General features: G+C 41.9%; 2 protein-coding genes across 2 annotated transcripts in view; one reads left to right on the top strand and one right to left on the bottom strand.

Annotated features, from left to right (window-relative positions):
* Nucleotides 1-22353, top strand: part of LOC114642129 (zinc finger protein 420-like) — a 46514-nt gene extending 24161 nt beyond the window's left edge. The window contains exons 4-5 of the mRNA XM_051927792.1: nucleotides 18812-19231; nucleotides 20421-22353. Coding sequence (XP_051783752.1) covers nucleotides 18812-19231; nucleotides 20421-21655 — 1655 coding nt within the window. The 3' untranslated portion in view covers nucleotides 21656-22353. The remainder of the gene's footprint in view (nucleotides 1-18811; nucleotides 19232-20420) is intronic.
* LOC114642131 (zinc finger protein 664-like) lies at nucleotides 2130-10889 on the bottom strand. Its single transcript, XM_028791115.2, has 3 exons — nucleotides 10778-10889; nucleotides 8626-9179; nucleotides 2130-4700 (listed from the first exon to the last, which is right to left on the bottom strand). The coding sequence occupies exons 2-3, from the start codon at nucleotides 9029-9031 to the stop codon at nucleotides 3628-3630; spliced, it is 1479 nt and encodes a 492-aa protein (XP_028646948.2). The 5' UTR covers nucleotides 9032-9179; nucleotides 10778-10889; the 3' UTR covers nucleotides 2130-3627.
* Nucleotides 22354-22561: the final 208 nt, after the last annotated feature.

Below are 22561 nucleotides of genomic sequence, written 5' to 3' on the forward strand. Positions count from 1 at the left end.
TTGACATTTCGTGCTTTTTTCCCCACTTTGTCCCTATTTTTTTTTCTCTGTACCCTAATAAGCTTTCATATGACACTCAGACGGTGGGCTACGACTCGCCTTTTCACAGCGACTTCGATATCTGACAAGTTCTTTTTTATTTCGGGCACTGTGCGACTTTGTGAATGTGAGCTTTCGAGTTTCTCCGACACTATGTCACTCGATCAACTTCCTTTTGTTGTTTTTTCCCACTGTTTAAACCAACAAATAGGACGTTTTTCTTTGCCTCCACTTGATATTCGCTGAAATTCTTCTATTTTCCCCAGTGCTTTTGCCATTGTCTTTTCACAGAACGCTGAGCTTAAGGGCTATTTATATGGATTTGCATATTCAAAGAGGTGTAATTCTGGGAGAAGTTTGGGAAGTGGCGGCAGGCGTGTGCGTTAATTTTCACGCTGACCAGGATTTATGGAGCGGAAGAATGTGGGAGCTGGCAAACGCACAGATTTATGCACCTGGATTTTTTTGTGTGTACACACATTTCCACTTTTGTCCCTACACCATGTTATAGTGTGAATTCTACGCACGGCGTTATGCATGAGGCCCCTGGAGATTTCCGCCAACAAGCCACTGGCCAATTCACAGCCGAGTCAGTGCTGGGCTGGCCAATCTGATGAAAGGACCCTCCCACCCGATGCTCCATTATCGGAGATGACTTTTCCATAGGCAAGCAAGCAATAAACGTCAAATAGCAAATATTTTTAAATTATTCTATCGCATGTCTTTGACAGGTACCATGGCTAATAATAAATATATAAATAAATAAAAATGCCCCATTCAGTTCTTTTTTATTTAGATATTTATTTTATTGCCAATATATTTTAATAATTGTTTGTATGCATTTATTTTTATCATCAGGATTGTTTGTCCCCACGGACATAAATAATCAACCACTCATCAAATCCTGATTAGATATCGGACCCAAGTTCACTCTTCAAAGTCCCAGTTCTTCAGTAACGCTTTACTGGCCTGTGTGGTTCCTCCCAGAACCATCGCTTGATAAAGAGCCATTTCATTCTGTGAAGAGATCTTTGCTTATGAAGTTTGAGGAGGTTCATAACATGTGGACAAACCAGAACAATTTAATGTGAGGTACGATCAAGAAGACCAAAACTGGGCCAATGCCAGCGTATGCAGGGAGAGTTCATTAAAAATCAGGAGACCCTCTGGAATTTCACAGATCTGTTGTTCATAACTATTTATGGAGCCTGTTTCTCATCTAAATAAATAACAGTTCTTTCTGGAACCTTCATGTGGATGGCCCATTTTGGAAACCAAAACTGGTTCCCCAATGGCGTTGCTGTGAAAATCCACTCGGGCCCCTTTAATTTGAAGAGTGTATGCGCACTACAAAGAGTATTCCTTCACCTTCCATTGCACACCCACTGTTTGTGATGTCACAATGTCTCCACCAGACTAGTTACAGGAGTGCATCAGATGTTTGAGATGGAGAGGCAAACACAATCACATGGGAGCTACCAGTTGTGGGGTATTCATGTCAAACAGGGGACAATAAATGGAAGGGTGGGGACAGAGAAATGCCATCCTCGCTGGTTTGTCCTCAAATGATATTCCCTTAAGATTCTAAAGATGAATGCTTGATAATCCAGACAGAAACCCTGAACTGGAGAGGACACATGTGTGTGCGTGTGAGTGTCAACGGGACAATCAGCCAGAACAACAATGGAAGGTCTTCATATGAACAAAATGGGTGGCCCGTGTGACCATAACCCAGTGAACCTCTGAGGCGAGGCCTAAAAACTGCTGTCCAACTCACCTGGCACAGCATCAGTAATGTGCTGAGAAGAATCGGGCAAACGCTGCTCCATCCCGCTGTGCAAAGTGAAGAGAGAACTACCAGAAAAGACAACTTGGCAGTAAGAGGTGAGAGCAGGCGGTCAGCCGAGAGCTCAATACTTACAGGCTGGCCACATTTCAAGTTTTCACAATTCAATTTAATGGCACAGCATGGGGTAAAGAATATTTGATTTACAAATGAAAATTCCAAGTCATGTCACAGGTTGGGACCACCATTGATGGGGTGGGGGGGGTGAATTCTTTTTCAAGCTGATTTATTATTTTGGAAATCACAAACCACCTCGAAGAAATGGCAAAGACAGACAGGTTGGTGTGGCGTAACACTGAGGTGCGTCCAGAGACCGGCTAAGCTGCTTTGAAAGTTGCCACACTTCTGGTCACATCATCAAAGTGTCTGCTGCATATTTTAATAACAAGTTGTGTTATAATTAAAAATAACAGCGTTAATAGAATGTCCTGGGAGCCAAGTTGTTTCATGCAGGCAGACAGACAGACTGGCCTATTACAGCAGACGATTGCCACGCTACACGTAAAAACCATTGCTGTTATAACAGAGTAGATAAAACAAACACAAGTCAACTATAAAATAAAATGCTAAGGTCTGTGTGTGTGTGTGTGTGTGTGTGTGTCCAGTCCTTCAGCGCAATCAGAGCAGCCAGTTTGGCTTTGGCGACTTGAACTAAAGATGAACTGCGAGTGTGAGACACACAAGGAGAAGTGAGAGGGTCAGAGGCTGAGAGTCGCCTTCACAGATGGGGAGTTGAAAAGCAGACAGGAGGCGACCCGAGCTCCTCGAAATGACGGGCTTTAGGGGAACGGGACTTAGTTTGCCTTCAGACTGGCACACATACCACTGGGCAGCAGATGACGTCCTCCTTGTTACTTCATGCCACGTCTTCACCAGTTCTGTTCTCATGACTTGAATTTGTCTCTTCTATTATTTCATCTTTTGCTGTTGTTCTAATTTCTCTTCACTTAACTGCTGTCTTTCTTTATTTTGCTTAGCAATGTTAAGTTTGCATCACTTATCTTGGATCACTTGCCTGGATTCCAATTATGAGTGAGTCCTCCCGGTATAACAACACTTTGTTGGAAATTGACAATTTATTGCATGGAAGTAGCAGGCCGTGATCTCCTCTTCATCTACCACTGACCACCGTGTCAAATGTTTTTGATTTTCTGCTCAACTTACACTTTGGTGGTCTCGTCTGTTCCATTTTTCATCTTGACTGTCACCCAGACTGGAGGTCATCTTCTCTTCATCTGAAGATGTCACACTATCACTGCCACCATCGACCCCAGTGCTTAGGCAGGAGTAGGGACATTTCTATCCTGAGAGACATGCAACAGGTATGAATTACTGCTTCTGGATCAGGATCATGATATACAAATAGTTTGGCTTTGATAAGGTTTTGTAATGAAACCCACCCTGTGAAGATATCCATCAAGACTTGAGTAGCTAGGTGGGCTTACATTATACATGCTTTTTGACTTCTTCTTACCTTCTTTACCTCTCACCTTCTGGAATTTCTCTATGGGTTAAATTTTTTCACATATTTCTGGTGTGCTTACTGACAAGAATAATGCTCACTCTTCAGTCATGGCAGTTCTGTTGTACGGCTGTATTTCTTAAGTTTTCAGTGAGGGTTCAGTGCAGCACTGGCACTGTTCCTAATAACGTCTCCTTTAGCAATTTATAAGGAGTTACGCTAATCAGTAGATAGGCCTGAAAGTTCTTCATTAGTTCCGTTGATCCCAGCACAACCGGTTCTATTGCTGTTTTTTAGTTCCAGTGTGAATTCTTAAGTGTTTCTGAAGATGGCTGTTTTGAGAGAATCGTTTCCCACATTCAGAACAGCAATATGGCTTCTCTCCAGTATGAATTCTTGTGTGCTGCTGAAGTGTGCTGTTACGGGAGAATCGTTTGCCACATTCTGGACAGCAATGGGGTTTCTCTCCAGTGTGAATTCTAAGGTGACTTTGAAGTTGACTTTTAAGTAAGAACCGTTTCCCACATTCAGAACAGTAATGAGGTTTCTCTGCCGTGTGAATTCCTCTATGTTTATGAAGACAGCTGCTGTTTGAAAAACGTTTCCCACACTCAGGGCAACAGTAAGGCTTCTCTCCAGTGTGAACTCTGATGTGGCTCCGAAGGTGGCTGACCTGTAAGAACTGTTTCCCACATTCAGTACAACGATAAGGTTTCTCTCCGGTGTGAATTCGGATGTGACTTTGAAGTTGGCTTTTTAGCAAGAATCTTTTCCCACACTGAGAGCAGCGATAAGGTTTTTCTCCAGTATGAATTTTCGCATGTGTACGAAGACTGCTGTTATTGGAGAATCGCTTGCCACACTCAGAGCAGCAGTAAGGTTTTTCTCCAGTATGGATTCTTTTGTGACTCTGAAGATGGCCTAAATGCAAGAATCGCTTGCCACATTCAACACAGCAATGAGGTTTTTCTCCAGTGTGAATTCGTTTGTGTTTATGAAGATTGCTGCTGCAGGAAAAGAATTTGCCACACTCAGTACAGACATACGGATTTGGTTTTGTATGAAGCCATTTATGGTATTTATAATCCAGCATGTTTTTGAAAGTTCTTTTGCATCCTTGGCAGGCATACAATGTCTCTTGATATGTATTATGCTCTTGATCACTGTCGATGGCTTCCCTCTGTGTTTCGTTGTCAGCGGTAAGAGGACTGCACTGCACAGGGGCTGCTGTCACATTCTCAGACCCACTTGCTGATTTCTTTCTATCCTCATTGTCAGGTCTCTGCTGCAGTCTGCACTGAGGAGAGGCCTGTGCAAAAGAAGATGAAGAGAAGCCACCACTTTCCTGGAAATCTGTAAAAACAAGAAGAGTTTAGGTAAATGTCTGAAATCAATACATTATTATTATTAAGAGACAGGTGACCCTCTGGTTGCTGCTGCTCCGTTCCTTTACATGTCTGTCCATTGTGTGCGTGGACATTTCACGTTCTCCTCCCCTGTGCTCAGTTCCTTATCTTCCTCCTATATACCACAGATGTGTCTGCTGGGTTAATCTCAGTCCACTATGGCTGAGTGTTGACTTATGTGCCATCGTGATCTGCAGTGGACGGGCATCTGTTCTCAGGTTGGTATATGCCTTGGCTTCACCGGTGAAGAAAATGAAAGAATGGGACCTCACAAGTAGAGCTGATGAAGTGCGTCTGTCATATGGATTCACCCAAACTCAAGTTCAGGCCCCTCCAGGTCCAATGGTCACTACTTTACCAGGATGCACTGTGGAGTCAGAGAAGAGCTGACCTACAGGAATTGGCATATGGCTGTGGATTTGGCTTTCTCTTCGTCATTGTCAATTTATTTAATGACATTACAATGTTTTGAAGAACCCTATCTATATTGCAAAAACGCTTTAATAAATATATATGGTATACCACAGCTATTCTGACGACACACGACTGTGTTTATCAATAGTGCCTGATGACCCTGACTCTCTTGATTCACTGACCCCCAATGTCTTACTTATGTTTCTGAATGGTTCTTAGTGAGTGAGTGGGTGGGCCTGAGAGGGACTGGCATTCCATCCACGGTGGGATTCTGCTGCTATACAGTAGGCTCGGACCTCTCAGGTGTGATCCTGAATTGTGTTTATTAATATGATGTTACGTCACATAAAGATCATGTTCTAAAGTGAATACTGAACCTTCTCATAAAGTCTGTAGGTGCGTATTATAAAATAATCAGGCAAGGAATGTGTTGTGCGCTGGGCAGAATTTAGATGGTTCACACATTACAAGAATCCACACTCAGAGTAAACGTTTACCTGTGTGTCCGGAGGGCAGTCTGAGCACACGAGGACTCCAAAGTGAATCACTCAATCCGAAGGAAACTTGCGTGGCAAGTTATTAGGACTCAAAAGTTGTAAAAGCCAACTGATTGTCAGTAAAGATACTGCAGTGGATTTAGCGATGCACACACAGGTTCAAGGAGTTTGGAAAAAACGATGACTCTTCCTAAATCTGACCACCCGGCCAAACAGAGGCATTGTGGGAGGAGAACATCGAGAAGAAAAGCGACCCGATGGTCACTCTGATGGGGCTGAGCTCCAGAAAACCTGTGTGGAGAGGACAGAAACTTCCAGAAGGACAACTGGCACAGCCACACTCCGCCAATCTGGGTTTAATGACCGAGTGCCCAGATGGAAGTCTTTCCTCAGTAAAAGACACGTGGAAGCCCCCAGTGGGAGTTGGCAAAATGGTAACAAGAGGACTCGCCAACTGTGAGGAAGAAGCCAAGCTTAGTGTCACGTGTGGAGTTCACCGGGCAGCACTCAGGACCCCCGCATTCAGTGCTACTGGGAGAGGCGCTGTGTGACCTTGACTTGAAGTAAACACACCTGACAATACGATGGAATGCTGCACGTGGTCAGCCAGGTGGGGTTTCATGGGTTATGGAGCAGGAAACACACGGGGTGTATTTGGAGGTCACTGACCACACAGCCATGACACTCGTAGTTGGCACGCAGGGCAGGAAACTCTCTGGGCATGCCAGCTGGCATGAACAAGTTCACCTCAATCGAAGGTCGCAATGGCCATCGGACCATCATAGTGGCGAGATGCTAATCGGTGACAGATGTTGATGACAGCTGTGGTGCCACACACTTCAGTTATTTTTCTGGAAAATCAAATGTCATCCAAAACATGACTAACAAAAAAACTAAATGAAAATGAAAAATTCTGCTATGTGACCCCATATTCATTTTCCATTTTATTTCAGTTTCCTACTATGCTATTTACACGTTACCCAAAAATATGCCCGTACCTGGCACTATAGCCCTAAAGACAGTTTACAAAATAACTGGTAGGTGGCGTCCATCTATAGATCATCGACTACCAGTTGGCTCACATTGAGCAGTCAAAGTGTTAAACGACGAGTTCTCTGCACGTCAGCGTTCATAATGAGACCGGCTACAATGGAGGATGGTGCTGCCAGCCAAGACCTACACGTGAACACAGGAAAAAAATAGCAAAGGATGGCATCAAACACCATTTCTGAGTCCAAGGACTACTCGGATATTAACCTGGTGTCACATATGTGTAACTGGGAGGCAGCTAAAGGGCCTGAATATTAGTATCAGTACCATGGCAGACCAGGGGGTGGCGAGCTGCACTGACTTTCTCTCTTGATCCTCTGCAGACCACCTACGGGAAATGCCACTCGCTTCTGGGGCCTAGGATGATGTCACTTCTGGTACTGGTGCTATTGATGGCGTCACTTCCGGCACAGGCACCACTGATAATGTCACTTCCGGTCCCCGATGACATCACTTCCTGTCTCGGCCTTTAAAGCTGTCACATTCTCATCCTACAATCAGATCTGTTTTGGACTCTGTTCTGTGAATACCTCAACCATTTACCCATTTGCTGCCAGGGCAAAATACACGTGTGGCTTCCCAAAACTGTTTTTGACATCTCGGGCTCGTTTGTGCGACACTGGGATTCCCTTTAGGACCTCCAAACATTTTGTTTACCTCTGAAACATACCTTGACATCTGACGTGCATTCAGAGTCATGAAACGTTTCCCACATATCTGATAGACGTATGTTATACAATAATCAGTGTAAAGAAAATTCTGTGACCTGAGTAAACGTAGGATGGATTTACAAGACATAGGAAACCACTTTCAGAATGAAGATCTGTCTGTGCACATGTGTGTGTGAGGGGACATCAAGTCAGTCACATGGAAACTGGACATTAGCACTTGAAAACGACCAGTCAGTTGGTTTACATGAAGGGTGTCCAACTCCAGTCCTGGGGGGCCGCAGTGGCTGCAGGTTTTCATTCTCACCATTTCCCTAATCAGTTACCAGTTTTCACTGCTAATTAACTCCTTTTCCCTTCATTTTCATAGCCCTGTTTTTAAGGATTCAGTCCTCTGAATTGATTTGTTTCTTCATTAAATGACAGCCAAACAGAAATTAAACATGAAGTGAGCCAAGAGATGACCAGCTAAACGGGGTCTTCAAACTCCAGCCAGTTTCCCTCCAACCAGTTTCTTAATGAGAAGCCGAATCTCGCCATTAATGAAAGCCGTTATCGAATATCATGACGTGTTGCTGCCACAGCAGACTGTTGATGTTCTGCTTTTTATTTTTCTAAGACCATCATCAAGATGTTTTGGTGACCTGAGCAGACCAACATGACTGAGACCTTCTTCTTTCATTATTTTCAGGTGAGCTGGTTTTGTTTGGCTTCTCATTAAGGGAACAGAAACAACACTAAGGGGTCCGAGTAAAACGTCAATTAAAATGAAGGTAAAACAAGTTAATCAGCAGCACAAACGGCTCACTAATTAAGAAGATGGTCAGAATGGAAACCTACAGCCAATGCGGCCCACCAGGTTTGGAGTTGGACCCCCCTGGTTTACATTGAAATCACTCCTGTAGAGTTTCCCACATTCATGTAATGACGTCAACTTGTGTGCCTTAACTGTGAGAACATCCACAGTTTTAACATGATATGGTGCTTGTGATATTTTGGTGCTAAACCTGCAGCATTAAGTAAGTAAAGTCATGTGCAGGATGCTTTTGAGTTTGTTTGTTTTGGTGATCATGAAGCGATTTTCAGCTCATCACTTGTTAGGTCAGCGATTGCTAATCACAGCACACCCAAGCCACTGATGTCAATTCAAATGAAATCAAACAGCCATCCTGCTCTCAGTAACACCAACTACAATTTGTAAATGTGACGATTGTCACTTGAAGTTTATAATCACATTACTTACGTATTCCAATGCTCCCAGAAGGCAGCTGCACTTCCTCTTTCTGACCTTTTCCTTCATCGATGTTCTCTTCAAATTCAGATAACTCACATTTCAGCTCCATAGAATTCTGCTGAGTAACCAGCTCTCCCGTACTGAGGAACTGGGGCTGGATACTTGAAAAATATTCTTCTGTAATCTCTTGCTTGAATGAATCCTCAGTTTCATGCTTTTGCTGTTCAACACTGCCCGAGAACCCTTTACAATCCTCCACTTTAATGCCATTAAACTCCTCCTTGAACTCTTCCTCTTTAAAACCTGAAATCTGCTCCTCGCAGTCCTCCTCCTTCACACACAGACCCGCCGGTATACCCCACTTGCAGTCCTCTTCTTTAATGTGCACTTCAACGTCCTCTTTGGCCGAGGCCATAGCCCTGTGGAAAACTCTTCTCTCTCTCCACTCAAACTGTCTGCTTTTCTCTTCTAAGATTCTCTTCTCACATGCATGGCCCAGACCTGGAGGACATTAGACAACTCACTGCACAACCATGGAAACTGGGAAGGAGGTGCCTTTAAATCTGTCACAAAAAAGGGACAGAATTACCTCATAAAATCACAGTAAAATGAGCACATTTCAGGGTTAACATATAGCTTTAAGCAAACAGTTTTTAACACAAATACCAAAACAACCAACTAAGGTTTGGATGAGAGATCTGAAATGCTGGAAACCCCCCACGTTAACCTAAGACGCTCTCAGCAGATTTGGAGCCAAAACCTACTTGATATGGAGACAAAAATTAACAACGATAATATAGTGCCTTTCAAAGTCCAGTCAGGAGCGTGAAACATTAAAACAAGAAGTCAAAACTCCTTTAGTTTACCCAAACTAAGGCCACCATCTCAGAGAGACCCGGCCTGTGATATACTGATATGACACACTCACTTTTTAATTGACATTCATTTTTGACCAGCAGGTTTTTCACACTTGCCTTGTTCTCATTCCTTCTTCTTATTTAATTCAATCCAAAGCATAACATTATGTCCATTCATGCATTTATTAACTGTGATATCAGTCAGATTTCAGATTCTGTTTGCACACTTCCTCCATGCAGTCTGTCTGTCCTCCCCGTTCTCTAACCCCCCCACTTGCAATTGCATTCCAGCCAAGTTCTGTTTAACTAGTGAAAGGCAGTAGAAGAGCCAGTGGGCCAGCAGCAGCAGACAATGGAACAGCTTGAACAAGCTGGCACGGTGGTCTGAATGATCTCTCGTTTCTCAGATTTGTTCATCTGTTCTACCCTGCTGAACTCAAAGCCATCTTCATCGGTCCCACCTCACATTAAAACAATAGGCGTACAACCGAGGACTCTGAATCCGCCTCAGGTCTGTCAAGTTTGCACTGTAGTCTTGGACTCCTGCTACCTCAGGACTATCAGGGCTCTTCTGTGTCTGTTGAGAAAAAAACAACTCACTGCATGTTACTGTTTCTATGATTTACACTATTTCAGGTGTTACTGTACTGATCCTACTCTATTCACACTATCCTTAACATATTTTAACTCACACTAATCATTCTGTATGTACTTTGAGTTACTCTTGTCTGCACAACCCCTCACTGCTGCACACATTTATAATTTATCTGACTACTTGCACTTCTAGTTAGATGCAAAACGGCACTTCGTTGTCATGATACTTGTACTGAATCCAATGACAATGAAGTTGAATCTAATCTAGTAAAGCGAGTAGGAAATTTGAAAATACAGATCATTCAGTATTTTTAATTATCTTGACAAAATGTCTCACTGAATAGTACTGTACTTGTAATAACCTTCCTGTAAAATTCACAGCATGGATTATCGCGAGTTCCACCGCCCACTAATCTCGGACTACATGCCAATTAGGCGATGCGACGAGCGAGCGGCTCACACTGAATCCTGGAGGTCTGGCACGCGGTAACGTCAAAAAATGTGCAGGGCTCAAAGTGCCGCTCACGACAAGAACCGATGAACCTCGTATATTGCCGATTCTCCTCCATTCATTCCTTCTCATCTCCATCTTTCGTAGTCCGTCTTTCTCACTCTGTGAGATTTCTGCCCTCACCTTTGCTGTGCTCCGCTGTTCTCTCCTCCTCCCTCTCCTGGTATTCCCATTCCTTCCGGATGCTCCCATTACTTACCAACACACTCCTCCTGACGGGATCTGTTTCTGAATCCGTCTCTCGCTGTCTTTTTCTTGTTTGCTTTTTGTCTTTGAAAGTGCAGACACGCGCCGTCCGAACTCGGAAGCAAACATAGTCAAACAAACCGAGTCATCAGCGTGCGACGCGATGCCATGGCGTTTCCCTGATTGGCTGTTCAGCGGAGCGCTGCTGTCGATTGGCTGTTCAGCGGTGCTCCTGAGAAGGACCCACCCTCCGTAGTTCTGTGAGTCAGGGACTCAGCCAAGCAGCCTATAGAATTGTATGTTTATGTCACATGATTTACGCAGCGTGTGACCTAAACTGCAATCCGATTGGCTCTTCTGCGGAGCTCTTTGCTCTCTGGAGTTGTGTAGGATCGAGGCACCGCTTTATTGTTATCTACTTCAGGACAAATGCATTCAATTGTGGGAGTATTGCTGTTTACAAGTCCAGTTATATTTTATTTTATTTTTGTTAACAGAGCCTAATCTTCCCGGATAGTTCCAGACTCCGCACTCTTGAACTACATTTACCGGTTTTAAATATTACGGTAATGATTTTAAGCGCAGCATTTATTTCTGTAGGCAGACAGACAAACAAATATATGTCAGAGATACAATATAACAGACATAGGGTATCTATCTATCTATCTATCTATCTATCTATCTATCTATCTATCTATCTATCTATCTATCTATCATGTAGTGCCTTGCACATCTATCTATATTGTGACAAACAGACACACTCCATGAATAAAAAAAGATTTTTTTCTTTTAATACTGGTAGAGTTGTATATTCAAGTAAAGCGACTGCTACAAAACAGCAATAATCAACCAAAACCCGTCTCATACTGCGGTGGGTTGGCACCCTGCCCAGGATTGGTTCCTGCCTTGTGCCCTGTGTTGGCTGGGATTGGCTCCAGCAGACTCCCGTCACCCTGTGTTCGGATTCAGCGGGTTGGAAAAAGGATGGATGAATCCCGTCTCATACTCATATACCAGGCAGCATCGGTCAGTGGTAGTAGGGAAACTCCAAAATCCCCCTTTAATCTTTAATAAAACACTCATGTTGCCAAAAGCTATAACCCAACATTAAACAAAAGAACTGTTTAAAATCCAACATAAAATTTCACAGATGAGAGCAGGTTCACCCTGAGCAAATGTGACAGACGTGAAAGGATCTGGAGAAGCCTTGGAGAACGTTATGCTGCCTGGTGACATCGTTCAGCGTGACCGCTTTGGTGGTGGGTCACTGATGGTATATCTGGGAAGGGAGGCATATCCATGGAGGGGAACACAGACCTCTACAGGCTAGACAACGGCACCTTGACTGCTATTAGGTATCAGGAAGAAACAAAGTACTGAGTTGCTGCAATGACATTTCGGCAAAATGGACTCGCCTGCCTGCCGCATCATTTTTTCCCTTTGATTTTCGGGGTGTCTTTGAATTCAGCCCTCTGTAGGTTGATCATTTTCATTTCCATCACACGATGTGCCATCCTTTCATTTGTAAAACATCACCATATCAGTCCATTGCAGAAGAGATAGCCAGCAGGATTTTTTCCCATTGAGATCTGACGTGTTTAAAAAGTGTTCCTTTAATTCTTTGAGCAGTGCATTTGTAGATTGATGACGATATTCCAGAGAATGGAGATTCAGAACAACAAAAACATTCTACAGTAGATGGCGCTGTTCACCAATTTGGCACAAATCTACCATCTTCTTTCTCTCGTGTCGCTCGCTGATTACTCGTTTTGTTTCGCTTTGTTTAATTTCGGCTCGGACTACTCCAGCAAACTGCCACACGAGACCCGTGTCTGCACTTTCCAAGACAGAAGTGAAGAGAGAAGAGGAAAAGAAAGAGCGGCGAGGAGGAGGCGTGTCGGTGAGCCACAGGAGCCTCGAGCGAGAAGAGATAATGCCGAGTGAGAGCGGCGCGAAGCAGTGCAGGAACCTCGGGGAGACAGAAAGACAAGGACAGTGCGAGTGCGGGGATCCCGTGGAATAAGAAGGTATCCTTTGGGGATGGGTTTGGGTGAGAGGGTCGTAGCAGTGTAAAAGACAGACAGACAGACAGACAGACAGAGAAGAAGCAGGGGTACGCCGCAGTCTTCGAAGTCATTCCGAGTTGGCGGTAAACAAAGGTAAATAAAGTATCTATCTATCTATCTATCTATCTATCTATCTATCTATCTATCTATCTATCTATCTATCTACTGTATATAGATAGATAGATAGATAGATGAACTTGATAGATGAACTCATTTTACTGTCACCGTCTCGATCCACTGTACTAATTCCCTTCATCATTTTAAACACTTCAGTCAGGTCTCCTCTAATCTCCATTTCCTTAAACTGTAAAGGCTCAGCTCTTTTAATCTTTCCTCATAACTCATCCCCTGTAGCCCTGAATCAACCTAGTCGCTCTTCTCTGGACATTTTCAAGTGCTACTATGTCCTTTTTTGCACCCAGGACTCCAGATGAGACCTCACCAGTGTGTTATAAAGCTTGAGCAGAACCTCCTGGGACGTGTACTCCACACATCAAGGCGCTATATAACATGACATTCTGTTTGCCTTCCTAATGGCTACTGAACATTGTCTGGCAGTCGATAGCGTCAGGTCCACTAAGACACCTAAATCCTTCTCATAAGGTGGACTCTCGATTTTCAGACCTCCCATTGTGTATTCAAACCTCACATTTTTACTTCCTAGGTTTAATACTTTATATTTACTGACATTAAATTTCTTCTTTCATATATATGCCTAAGCCTGTCTGCTGTCCAAGTCCCTCTGTGATAATTTAATGGATTCAAGATTACCTGCTAATCCACCTATCTTGGTATCATCTGCAAACCTAACCAGCTTGTTATTTATATTCCACTCCAAATTAGACATGTATAAACGAAAGACAAGTGTGTGTGTGTGTGTGTGTGTGTTTGGGTGTGGAACAACATGTTCAACCACAGCCACTAGATGGTCCATGTGTGCACCTCAGTTCTCATTCAGCCGAGACAGACAAACTCAGCTTTGTGGTACATGCATGTTGTACGTTCACACAACAAGTTACCATACGTTTGACTGACTACACGTCCGTCTCGGACAAGATATCACCTGTCCTGGTCCACTTAGCTGACTCCTCTGCAAGTTCGCCAATATCGTAAAACTGTTAGGGAATTATCAGGTTGCTTTTTGTCTTGAAGATCAGACAGCTAAACATTTGTATATGTCAGCGTTTCTCAACCTTTAAGTATCTGCGAGTTTTCATAACAGTTTTAATGCCCCCCCCCCCCCCCCCAACGTTTTTTTGAAAGGAGCCCACTAATACCAATTTGTTCTTTTTTAATTAATGATATATCATAGATGCATATTTTATTATACCTACTTAACGTTTATCAACATTTATCTAACTCTATATTTATTTTTCTAGTATCAGGATGTAGTTTAAGTTAATGTATTTTGGTTTCAATAGATGTATTTTTATATTTTCGATTCTTGTTTTCTTTTTTTCACATTTTTGCCCCCTCCCTCCTCTTTTTCTTACTTCGCGCCCCACTGCCCCCTGCTGATCACCACTCTTATCATCAGCCAATTCTGATTTGGTTCCTCACACTCTCCTCACCCCCTGCTTCATGTGTCTGAGCCAATTCTGCACCCATCACACCCTGAACTGCCACTTCTTTTAGTTTGTTGCCCACCCTTTCATGTGGCATCTCATCAAATGCTTTTCGAAAGTCCAGATAAATAATATCTTGTGCTCCACTCTGATCAGATCCTTTTGATGCTTCCTCATAGAATTCCAGCAAGTTAGTAAAACACGACCTCCCTCTTCTTATCCCATGCTGACTGTTCAGTAAGATAGATAGATAGATGTAAAAGGCACTATATAATAAATAGATAGATAGATGTATAAGGCACTATATAATAGATTGATAGATGTAAAAGGCACTATATAATAAATAGATAGATGTATAAGGTACTATATAATAGACAGGTTGGTAGATGTATAAGGTACTATATAATAGACAGGCAGATAGATAGATGTGAAAGGCACTATATAATAAATAGATAGATAAACGTATAAGGCACTATATAATAGATAGATTGATGTATAAGGCACTATATAATAGATTGATAGATGTATAAGGCACTATATAATAGATTGATAGATGTATAAGGCACTATATAATAGATTGATAGATAGATGTAAAACGCACTATATAATAAATAGATAGATAGATGTAAAAGGCACTATATAATAGATAGATGTATAAGGCACTATATAATAGATTGATAGATGTAAAAGGCACTACATAATAGACAGATATATAGATAGATGTATAAGGTACTATATAATAGACAGATAGATGTGAAAGGCACTATATAATAAATAGATAGACGTATAAGGCACTATATAATAGATTGATAGATGTAAAAGGCACTATATAATAGATAGATAGGTAGATAGATGTAAAAGGCACTATATAATAGATAGATAGATGTATAAGGTACTATATAATAGACAGATAGATAGATAGATAGATGTGAAAGGCACTATATAATAGATAGATGTATAAGGTACTATATAATAGATAGATAGATGTATAAGGTACAATATAATAGACAGATAGATAGATGTGAAAGGCACTATATAATAAATAGATAGACGTATAAGGCACTATATAATAGATAGATTGATGTATAAGGCACTATATAATAGATTGATAGATAGATGTATAAGGCACTATATAATAGATAGATAGGTAGATAGATGTAAAAGGCACTATATAATAGATAGATAGATGTATAAGGTACTATATAATAGACAGATAGATAGATAGATGTGAAAGGCACTATATAATAGATAGATGTATAAGGTACTATATAATAGATAGATAGATGTATAAGGTACAATATAATAGACAGATAGATAGATGTGAAAGGCACTATATAATAAATAGATAGACGTATAAGGCACTATATAATAGATAGATTGATGTATAAGGCACTATATAATAGATTGATAGATAGATGTATAAGGCACTATATAATAGATAGATAGGTAGATAGATGTAAAAGGCACTATATAATAGATAGATAGATGTATAAGGTACTATATAATAGACAGATAGATAGATAGATGTGAAAGGCACTATATAATAGATAGATAGATGTATAAGGTACTATATAATAGACAGATAGATGTGAAAGGCACTATATAATAGATAGATGTATAAGGTACTATAAAATAGATAGATAGATGTATAAGGTACAATATAATAGACAGATAGATGTGAAAGGCACTATATAATAGATAGATGTATAAGGTACTATATAATAGACAGATAGATGTGAAAGGCACTATATAATAGATAGATAGATGTGAAAGGCACTATATAACAGATTGATGGACAGACACACAGTATGCTCTGAGCACGCTTCAGAATGACTAAAAAAAAGAGAAGATCTGACTTGGCAGTCCCATTACGCAGACGTATTGCTGTTGGTATTCAGGAGCCCCCCTCGTCTCATTTCTTGACACACTTCTTCTGAATAATTCGCTGTCTGAAAGTCCTCAGTGTTGCTGTGTCACAGAGAGGATGTGCAGTGTTGTTCATAATGGCACTCTGTTTTGCTTTCATTCTCTCCTTCACTACGACCTCCAAGGGGTCCAGAGTGTGTCTCATAACTGAGCCTGCCCTTTTAATCAGCTTGTTCACTTGGTGGGCTTCTCTTGAAGTGATGTCACTAGCCCAGCCCACCACACTGGCTATCACAGAGTTGTAGAAGATGTGAAGGATGTCACTACTCATCATTGAAGTGTGAAGGAGTGAAGTCTCCTACTAAAAAGAGTCTGCTCTTCCCTTTCTTCTATAGTTCCACTGTGTTTCGAGACCAGTCCAACCTGTTGTTGATGTGGACCCCCAAGTACCTGTAGGAGTGGACCACCTCTGCATTCACTTCCTGGAGAGTGATCAGACATTGAGGCTTTTTGGTGTTGTGAAAGTCAATAAGCAGTTCCTTACTTTTGCTGATGTTAAGTTGCTGACAGTTCTCTTTGTACCAAGATACAGAATTCTCCACCTGACTCCTCTCCTCTGTCTCATCCCCCTTATCAGTAGAGCACCCCCTATGTGCAGAATCATCTGAGCATTTCTGCAGGTCACCTGACCTGCTGTTATATTTGTAGTCTGAGGTGTACAGAGTGAAGAGAGATGGATCCCGGCCTGTTCCTGGTATTGCTCCAGTGTTGCTCACACAGTCCTTGAGCCTCATAAATGGTGGTCTGCCCCACAGATAGTCCATCACAGGCTCATCCACCTGCATGTCTCTGAATTTACCCTTTAACAGGGATGGCTGGATGGTACTGACGCCATTGAGAAACTGAGAAAAATAATCCTCACAGTGCTGCCAACCTTGTGGAGCAGATGGATAATTACATCCTCCAATCCAAGCTTTGTCCAATAGGCAAACTGCAGTGGGTCCAGGTGGTCTACCACAAGAGGACTCCTATAGTCCAGGACCAGCCCCTCAAAGGTCTCCATGATGTGAGACGTGTAAGTGCCACTGCTCTGCAGTCATTAGGTGAAGAGGCGCCTGCCTTCTTTGGAGCAGGAACAATGCAGGATGTTTTCCACCTTCTGGAGCCTTGAGGATGCACTGAACAGGTGACCAAGGACACCATAAAGTTGGTCACCTCAGGCCTTAAGAACTCAAGTGCTGACTCCATCTGGGTCTGCAGCGTTTCCTGTCTGTGTCTTCCTCAGTTGTCTCCTTACTTGGTCTTCAGTTATGGAGAATCCACACAAATGGTCAGAGGTGGCCATTCCAGTTCACCTGGTAGGAGTTGTTGATGGTGTGGAGGTTGGGGGAGGGATTAAACTGGTCATGAGAATAAGGTGGCAGTGGGAGGGAAAATCTATTATTTTTCTCTTTTGCCGCACAGTAACAGAATGTCATAAAAGTGACCAATGGGACAGCTGCTCTGATTGTGCTCCACCCACTTGTACTTTTCTTTTAAATGTTTTCTGTTAAGTCAACACTGATTGGTTTATAATTGTGTCAATCATCGTGAGGTAAGGATGGAAGGGCAGTGTATTGCTATGAGTGCCTGTAAGATGTCCACATTAGCAGGCTTTTATTTTTCTGAAATATGCTAAGACCCCCAGGGTCTCCATTCACATCATCCTGAAGATATTTCCGGCTGTGACCTCTGCAGTAGAAGTGTCACTCGGCCTTTCTTATGGCCACAGTTTGGGTCAGCACAGAGTTAGGGTGTCCAATGGGCTATGAAGGAAGGAAGGAGTGGAGGTTTTCATTTTTTTTTTTCAGGGGTCTTAAGTCCAATGGTGCATCATGGAGGCAATCTCTGGAGGTCACCTGCATGTCAGTGATTCAACGTTCTGCTCAGTCCCATAGAAGGGTCCCTGTGAGGAGAAGCTGGAGTTAAGTGTCAGACAAAGGGGGGTCTGGCAGCTGCTTCCATTGCAGACGTCTTGTGTGCCAAAGCAAACTAAACTGAGTAATGCCAGTCTGTCCTACTGTACCTCATTGAAATGGAGGCCCGTGTTTAGGTTTCTCCGTGGCCTTGAATAGACCTGTGCTGCCAATGGGAAATGATTCTAATGGGGGAAACAAAACATACAGTTTGAATGTTTTTGTGTTTTGTGTGCCCGTGGTTTTGTATATCAAAGTAAATTTGCTCGAAAAACGCTGAGGGAGTCATAGGATGGCATGTGGCAGTCACAGCATTTAAAGTCGCTTATATAAAAATTTAGTTGTTATTTTTTCCTGTTTTTGTTAAACCTGGAAGGTAACCCAGGCATGTGCTGGTTTTTTATGGTAACTGTATGTAATGCTTCTCTCAATTTTCTATTGACAGATAAATAGGAGCCCCCTTCCCAGTTCACATGGCCACCATGCAGTGTACTTTCTAATATCCTCCAGGCTGAGGTCGTCCATGTGAGAAGAGAATCCTAGAATAGAAGAACATACTCTTCAGGGGAGAGAGAGTGAAGAGTTTCACACGGAGCAATGGCCTCCTCTAAAGACGATGGCATGGATGGAAGTCTAGTGCACGTTAAAGAAGAGGACTGTGAGTGGGGCACATCCGAGAATGTGTGTGTGAAGCTAGAGGCCTGGGAATTAAACAGATTGGGTTTGAAAGAGGAGGAGTGCAAGGGGGAGACTGTTGAGATCAAAGTGGAGGATTCGCAAGAAATTGCAGTTAGTCCTGAACTGCGAAAGTATGAAGCTGGGAATATTTTCAAGGGAGATATCTGTGAAGAATCTCATTCCGGTTTACAGCCCTGGGCCACTAAAATGGGACAACTGACTAGCCGGCAGAATTCTATGGAACTGCAATCTGAGTTATGTGACTTGAAGGGGAAAATCGATGAAGGAAAAGGGAGCAAAGAAGAGGAGTGTCAGTCATCCAGGAATGGGGGAATAAGTAAGTGATGTGATTAAATGTGAAACAAAAAGTGAAAAATGATGATATTTAAAGGTTCTAACAGTGGCTCTCTTGGCACGTACAGTAGATGGTAATGCCAGCGGGATACACGTTTGACTGAATATGAAAGACCAGCTGCTCAGGTGCATGATGGCTAACAACAGGCTACAGATGAACATATCTTAATAATAAGGACTCTTTACATTTAGCACTTTTCTCACTACTCACAGGGAAGACCCAGGATGCAAACCCATGATCTCCTTACTGAGCGGCAGCAGCACGACCACTGTGCCACCAGCATGGTGTAGCATCTTTAGAAGGTGGAAATTAAAGCAGGATATGCATTTGACCAGCTGCTCTGGTGCCTCAAGACTAGCAATAGCTGAACTAACAAAGAATAATAATAATAAAAAGTTTAGCTAAACAAAAAAACTAAATTGCCCAGGATGTCACTTTTTCTGAATAGTCCTGTGACTTTGGTATTGAAACACTGCAAATCGATATTCTAGAATGTTTCACAGATTAAACGTTCAAAACTGGCTACAAAGGCAGTTAAGGCAGAAATGTGCCCAAAAAACCCACATACACACCACATGTTTCTTCTGCGTTTTTTCCTGTGCTAATAATAATGGCCAGATTCATTTTCATTTAATGATTCACTTTTGTTGTTACAGTGGCCACAGACTCCTATTCACATACACCTTCACTTTGAAAACGAATTTCTAAATCTTGAGAATCTATCATCATTTTTAACATTATATGGTCTTTTACAAGCACCCTTCCATCCATCCATCTTCCAAATCCACTTTTCTGAATTGGGTTAAGGGGAAGATGGAGCCAATTCCAGTAGGCATAGGGTGCAAGGCAGGAACAATCCTAGATCGGGCGCCAGTCCAGTGCAGTTAATTACCTTACAATAATTATTATATAAGATATGCAGTAGAGAAAATGTGTTCAATGTTTAATGACTCAGCATGTCTTTAGGTCTCTTTACATCTATCTATCTATCTATCTATCTATCTATCTATCTATCTATCTATCTATCTATCTATCTATCTATCTATCTATCTATCTATCTATCTATCTATCTATCTGTGTTCAGACAATTAAACCAACTAGTATGCCACTGCTCTGTTTATAATAATGCATTCATTCAAAAACAGTTAACTAAACTCTTATTCAATTTCAGATTTCAAAAAGAATGGCAGCTTGCCCCCATCTTCATTTGCTCATCCCTCACTTCAGTGCAGATGGCAACACAAACAGGAGAAGGAGAAGATGAAGAAATCAACAAGAGGATCAGAGAATTTGCCACCAGCCTCTGTGCAGTGCTGTTCTCTTCCTGCTACCGGAATCGCACATACAAAGGCCAAGGATTCTAAGCAACAGCAAGTACATAATACAGATGAAGAGAGTTTGCATGCCAATCGAGATTGTGGAAAAGCTTTTAAAAAAACACCTGGCTGTAAAGATAAATTGATTCTTACGAGACGGAAGCCATATGCCTGTTCTGAATGTGGTAAACTCTATTCACGCAGCGACAGTCTTAAGAGACACAAAAGAATTCACACTGGAGAAAAAACCCATTGCTGCACAGAATGTGGCAAACGATTTCCCAGTAACAGTGCTCTTCAGCGGCATGCAAACATTCATACTGGAGAGAAGCTATATGGATGTTCTGATACCGGCAAAGAAGTTTCCCATAAGAGCAGACTTCAGAATTATGTAAAAATTCACTCTGGAGAAAAACCTTATTGCTGTTCTAAATGTGGTAAAGGATTCTTATTTTTAAATAGGCTTCAAAGACACTTAAGAATTCACAGTGGAGAGAAGCCTCATTGCTGTACAGAATGTGGCAAACAGTTTTTACAAGTAAGCAATCTACAGACCCACATGAGAATTCACACGGGAGAAAAACCGCACTCTTGTTCAGAATGTGGCAAACGATTCTCCCAGATAAGCAGTCTTCAGATCCACACCAGAAGCCACACGGGGGAAAAGCCATTTAGCTGTTCTGAATGTGGAAAACACTTCTCTTGTGGTAGTAGTCTTCAAAGGCACACACGGATTCATACAGGAGAAAAGCCATATAGCTGTACTGAATGTGGCAAACGATTCTCTGACAGCAGCAGTGTTCATAGCCACACAAGATTTCATACTAGAGAAAGGCCATATTGCTGTTCAGAATGTGGTAAATATTTCTCTTACAGTAGCAGTCTTCAAAGACATACGAGAATTCATACTGGAGAAAAGCCATACAGCTGTTCTGAATGTTGCAGGAGATTCACTGACAGTAGCACTCTTCAGAAGCACAAACGAATTCATACTGGAGAGAAGCCGTATTCCTGTTCTGAATGTGGTAAGCGATTTTCACAAATAAACACCCTGCATAGGCACTCAGAGATTCATAATGGATTGAAGTGAATCTGCAATGAGCCAGGTGTGGTACACAGTATCTGAAATTTTGCCGGTGGTGTTGGGATCAACAGGTCTCTTCAATAAAAACCTTACATCCCTGTCTTGACATCCCACCAATTGCCATGACTCTGTAAGAACTGCAAAAGGAAATGTTATTAGGAACAATGCAGGTGCTACACCAAGCCCTCATTGCACATTTTAGGAACTGAGAAACAAAGCAGTAGAGCTGACCTGGCATGACTAAAGAGAGAGGTTCACTACTGTCTGTCTTGATAGTAAGGATGACAAGAACATTTGGAGAACTTAACCCTGAGAGAAAGCAATCTGGAGTCAGCCAAATGTGGAACACAACAGCTGAAACTGGGATCAACAGGTTTCATCAGCAGAAACTTCCAGGCGCATTTGATGCCCCGCCAATTGCTATCACTGTGTATGAACTGCAAAAGAAGGCATTATTAGGAACAATTTGGGAACTATGCCCATAAATAAACTATTTATATGATTTATAGAATTTATGGGAAGAACAATTTTAGTAGTAAAACAGAAATGTCCAGATTAAAAAGAGTGAGGCTTACTCCTGTTTTCATAGTTGGCACATAAAACTCAGTTGGAGAAATTTACTACTGAGAGAAACTTCATTGAATGTAAGGAAAAAAAATACTTACAAATATGTCAGCTCAACAATAAATCATAATTCATACTAGGGAGAAAAACTATTGGTATCCTGAACATTGTATGCACTTCTCAGATAGCACTGAGAATGTGGGAAACGATTCTCACAAATATACAGACTTACAGTGTTCTTTATGTGGCAAGTGTTTCTAAAACAACAACAGTCTTAATTCACACTAGATAGATCAATCTATCAATAAGCTACAATGGGAAATGTGACAATTGTGGAATAAAACCACC

The sequence above is a fragment of the Erpetoichthys calabaricus genome, chromosome 5 (genome assembly GCF_900747795.2).
Source record: "Erpetoichthys calabaricus chromosome 5, fErpCal1.3, whole genome shotgun sequence".
In the NCBI taxonomy this organism is placed as follows: domain Eukaryota; kingdom Metazoa; phylum Chordata; class Cladistia; order Polypteriformes; family Polypteridae; genus Erpetoichthys; species Erpetoichthys calabaricus.